We start from the raw sequence: 4,017 nt of genomic DNA, 5'->3' as shown, positions 1-4,017 counted from the left end.
TCTAACGCCGCTCACATACATTTAGACACGTTTTCAACAAAATGGATGAAATTCATGCAAACACAACGGATTTCATACAAATAGGACAAAAACATTTACATTTTGGATATATTTTTACTAAAAAGGTAAAACTATGTGCACGTACGGTCGCGCGGAGCTTCACTCGCGCGACACGAATACACTACATTAGTCTACGGCAGGCCGCGGCGGGTCCCTTTGTCTTTCCCATGTCCAGCAACCCGCTCATCGGACTTTCGGGAGCTCTGGAGATGTATTCTCTCCCCGTATATTTCCCTATGTCCGGCTGCACCGCTCATCGGAGTGGCAAAGAGGATGCTTTCAGTCGGAAGGGAAGAGCGGGCTCCTCCGCATCCGTGGAGCCCAGGCGGGGGCCGACGATGGTCTAAGATAAAGAACCGTCGGGCTTGTAGGTGGAGCATTGAGCTGCCTCGCTCGTATCTGGCGGGCTCGGCGGGCCACCTAGCCGACTTTTATGCCGGAGAACTGCTCTTCCTACTCGTCGGATTCAATCGAAAAGGTGAAAAAAAAGGTGGAAGGAGGAGATGAGGAGCGGCGGAGTGGTGTGATTCTTGCCTGGCGTTTGGCCTTATTTAAATAACGGGAGGAACTTGGCCGGCATTGTGTTTAATGTCGCCCGTTCGTGAACAGACGTGTGGCCGAATTAGGTTTCTCGGCTTCCACACGGGTTCAATGGAGGTGTTTGAATGCAGCGAGGAGACGTGTTCAGCCGGGCGTGTAGTGGGCGACACCCTCGGCCCGTGTGTCGCTTCAATGACAGAGGCAGTGAGAGGTCGCATCCGCCCTGAGCCGTCTTCAATGTGGAGCGACGCACTCGACAGCAGCATGAATTCGGGCAACTGGCGCCGGGCGGCAACAAGCGCGGGCGAGGAAGGAGGCGCTTTTGGGTGGATAAATGTGGTCAGAAGCGGGCGTGGGTGATGTCTGGATGCCCGCAATGCCCTCCGGTTTGCGGGACAAAACGGGCTTGGACCATCCTTCGGACTAATACAAACCCGCGTTAGATGCCACACCAACGTCCGAACAGTTCAATCCGGATGTACGAGGACGTTTTGAGGGGGAGATGCCCTAATACCCTAAAATTCCTTACAAAAGGACTATCAATGTAAGTATGTAAGCACAACGCACTTTTTCTTCAAGAGCACACGCAAGTATCCTGTTTTGTCTTTTTAGGAGAGAATCCTGGTTTGTTGCGTAGGCCCAAACACGTTGAAAACGCTCGCGCATTATCCTCCTGAAATAGAGTAGGAAGAGACCAAAGAAACCACGTTCATCACGCTCCGATGCGACTGCGACTCCACCTACCATCGTCCTAGTACAGATCAATCAATCTTCAAGACTCGCCCACAGAAATTAGATGAGCTGGGAGGAGTCGTTGCTTCGAGGCTAGTTCTACCCCCAAGCTCCACATCACAGGGCCCGGCCGGCGGCCGGCAGAGGATGGAGAAGGACGGCGGCGATGGCCTCCGCCACCACGCCATCCGGCTCCCGCTCACAGGTCCGATTCGGTTCTCCCCACACCCCTTCCATCCAATTTCTCCCTTCTGTACCAGAATTAGGTTGGTTGGCTCTGTGCTCCATCCCATCCCTAGGGCTGAATTATCCAATCCTGCTCGTCTCTTGTGGAATCTATCGAGCGTTCCTGGCCGTGGCCACGGACTCTGGGCAATCAATTAGGTTCTTTTAGTTCCAGATTTGTGAAAAATCTGCTCTACTTGTTATTCAGGGTTGATTGCCAATCAGTTGCGATGCCTTTACAGTGGAGTAGAGTGCGGGGAGCCAAGAACCAAATAAACTGTTTCCTTTCTGTTACTGATTAAACAAATATATATATATACTAGCAATGACTGTTGAACGGCAATCTAAACTAATGCTATGGTGGATTTTGGGGATCTTGATTTACCTAATTAACTTTCATGGATTTTGGCCTAGTTCAGTTATTTTGCTTATGAAACTATGTTGCTGCCTCGGTACAGTACTGTACATGAGCTCTGCTGTACTCTGCTCTAGTGAATGAATCTTACATGTTCAGAGTTAGTAGAGTAGTTTTTAGTTTCTGGTGCCAAATCTGAAGTTCTGAACATGCTGTTTCTCTTAACTGAACTGTGATGTTCGCCAAAAGTTGCAGCAATGGAGGGCTCGGACTCGGAGATCACCAGCAACGGAGGACCAAGCCTCTCGCTGCGCCAGAAAGCGTCTTCGATCATGGCCTCCTCCGCGGCGGCATACCGCAGCAAGCCCGCCTCCTTCTGGGCGCTCCTCGCGCTCAGCGGCGGCGCGATGCTCACGGCGTTCCCGGCGGCGAGCCTGCTCTCGCGGCTCTACTACAACGGCGGCGGCCAGAGCAAGTGGATCCTCTCGTGGTCCGCCGTGGCCGGCTGGCCCATCCCGGCGCTGCTCCTGCTCCCCTGCTACCTCTTCAGCGACGCGTCGCCGACGTGGCCGCCGTCACCGTGGCTCTGCTTTTGGTACGCCCTGCTTGGCCTGCTCAGCGCCGCCGACAACCTCATGTACGCCTGGGCCTACGCGTACCTGCCGGCGTCCACGGCGTCCCTCGTCGCCGCGTCGTCGCTCGCCTTCTCCGCCGTGTTCGGCCGCCTCATCGTGGGGCAGAAGAACAGGATAGGCCTGTCCACGCTGAACGCCATCGTGGTGATCACCGCCGGCGTGGTGATCATCGCGCTGGACTCGGGGTCCGACCGGTACCCGGGGGTCACGGGCCGGCAGTACGCGCTCGGGTTCGCGCTGGACGTGGCCGGGTCGGCGCTCCACGGCCTCATCTTCGCGCTCTCGGAGCTCGTCTTCGACAAGTACCTCAGCAACGGCGGAGACGGTGCCGCCGCGACCCGCTTCCACGTGGTGCTGGAGCAGCAGGCGGCGGTGTCGCTGAGCGCGTTCGCGTTCACGTCGGCGGGGCTGGCGGCCACCGACGGGTTCGCGGCGATGCGGCGGGAGGCCGCGGGGTTCACAACCGCAGGGGGAGGGACGGCGGGGTACGCGATGGTGGTGGGGTGGTCGGCGGCGACGTTCCAGTTGGGGGTGCTGGGGGCGACGGGGGTGGTGTACCTGGGCTCGACGGTGCTGGCCGGCGTGCTGAACGCGGTGAGGGTGCCGCTGACGAGCGTGGCGGCGGTGGTGTGGTTCCACGACCCCATGAGCGGCTTCAAGATCCTGTCGCTGGTGATCACCGTGTGGGGGTTCGGGTCCTACATGGTCGGTCACTCGTCGGCGAAGAAGTCGGCCAGAGAGAGGAATGTTTCGTCTCAACAACAACATAGGCGGCCAAATCAAATTAGGAGCTGATTTTATGATGGCATTACTGGAGAGGAGTATAGTTCTGATTCGTGGTTCGTGAACGATGTGTGTTTTAACACAACAGTGATGTAGTTTCGCGTTGAAATTGAAGTGTACATTCGATCGATATGTTGGGTTTTTGTAGATATCTTATCAATACGTTGGAAAATGACTTAATTGTTGTACGTGTCTGTCTGGCACCGAACCGAAAAGGCTGCTTCTTTTATGGCCAGCGTTTTCATACTAGCCTAAGTTCTCAGCACTGTAAAGGCAAAACAGAGATTCATAACAAGCAGTGATCGTGCCGGAGTGGTTATCGGGCATGACTAGAAATCATGTGTGCTTTGCCCGCGCAGGTTCGAATCCTGCCGACCACGATTTTGTTTTTGCATTTTTAGGGCTCCTTTGATTCACAAAGAATTTTCACAGGAATTTTGAAGGATTAAATATCGACCACGATTTTGTTTTTGCATTTTTAGGGCTCCTTTGATTCACAAAGAATTTTCACAGGAATTTTGAAGGATTAAATATCCTTAGGAGTTTTTCCTATGTTGGCTGTTTGATTCATAGGATTGAATCCTACAAGAAAAATTCAAGAATTTTTTTTAATACTTAAGGCTCCTTTGATTCACAAGATTTTTCACAGGAATTTTGGAGGAGTAAAATTCCTTACGAATTCTCTCT

General features: G+C 53.6%; 1 protein-coding gene and 1 non-coding gene across 3 annotated transcripts; both read left to right on the top strand.

Moving 5' to 3' along the window:
• Positions 1-1,228: 1,228 nt before the first annotated feature.
• LOC123113074 (probable purine permease 5) lies at positions 1,229-3,460 on the top strand. Of its 2 annotated transcripts, none has more exons than XM_044534199.1 (2): positions 1,229-1,537; positions 2,168-3,460. In XM_044534199.1, exons 1-2 carry the CDS (start codon positions 1,480-1,482, stop codon positions 3,340-3,342), a joined length of 1,233 nt encoding a protein of 410 aa, XP_044390134.1. In that variant the 5' UTR covers positions 1,229-1,479; the 3' UTR covers positions 3,343-3,460. The 2 variants fall into 2 exon arrangements, with proteins under 2 accessions (XP_044390134.1, XP_044390133.1); XM_044534198.1 differs by having other exon boundaries at positions 1,233-1,537; positions 2,162-3,460.
• Positions 3,461-3,628: 168 nt separating this feature from the next.
• Positions 3,629-3,710, top strand: TRNAS-AGA (transfer RNA serine (anticodon AGA)). Its single transcript has one exon. It is a non-coding gene; the product is annotated as a tRNA-Ser (tRNA).
• The last annotated feature ends 307 nt before the right edge of the window (positions 3,711-4,017 follow it).

The sequence above is a fragment of the Triticum aestivum genome, chromosome 5B (assembly GCF_018294505.1).
Source record: "Triticum aestivum cultivar Chinese Spring chromosome 5B, IWGSC CS RefSeq v2.1, whole genome shotgun sequence".
Classification (NCBI taxonomy): Eukaryota; Viridiplantae; Streptophyta; class Magnoliopsida; order Poales; family Poaceae; genus Triticum; species Triticum aestivum.
The sequence above is the reverse complement of the archived record's forward strand: the minus strand, read 5'-3'. Positions and strand labels throughout refer to the sequence as shown.

What these genes read in the sequence shown, in the direction of transcription:
- LOC123113074 (XM_044534198.1), top strand. Translation starts at nt 1,480, where the DNA reads ATGGAGAAGGACGGCGGCGATGGCCTCCGCCACCACGCCATCCGGCTC. An exon ending in CATCCGGCTCCCGCTCACAG is followed by an intron (nt 1,538 to 2,161) that starts GTCCGATTCGGT and finishes GTTCGCCAAAAG; the next exon opens with TTGCAGCAATGGAGGGCTCG.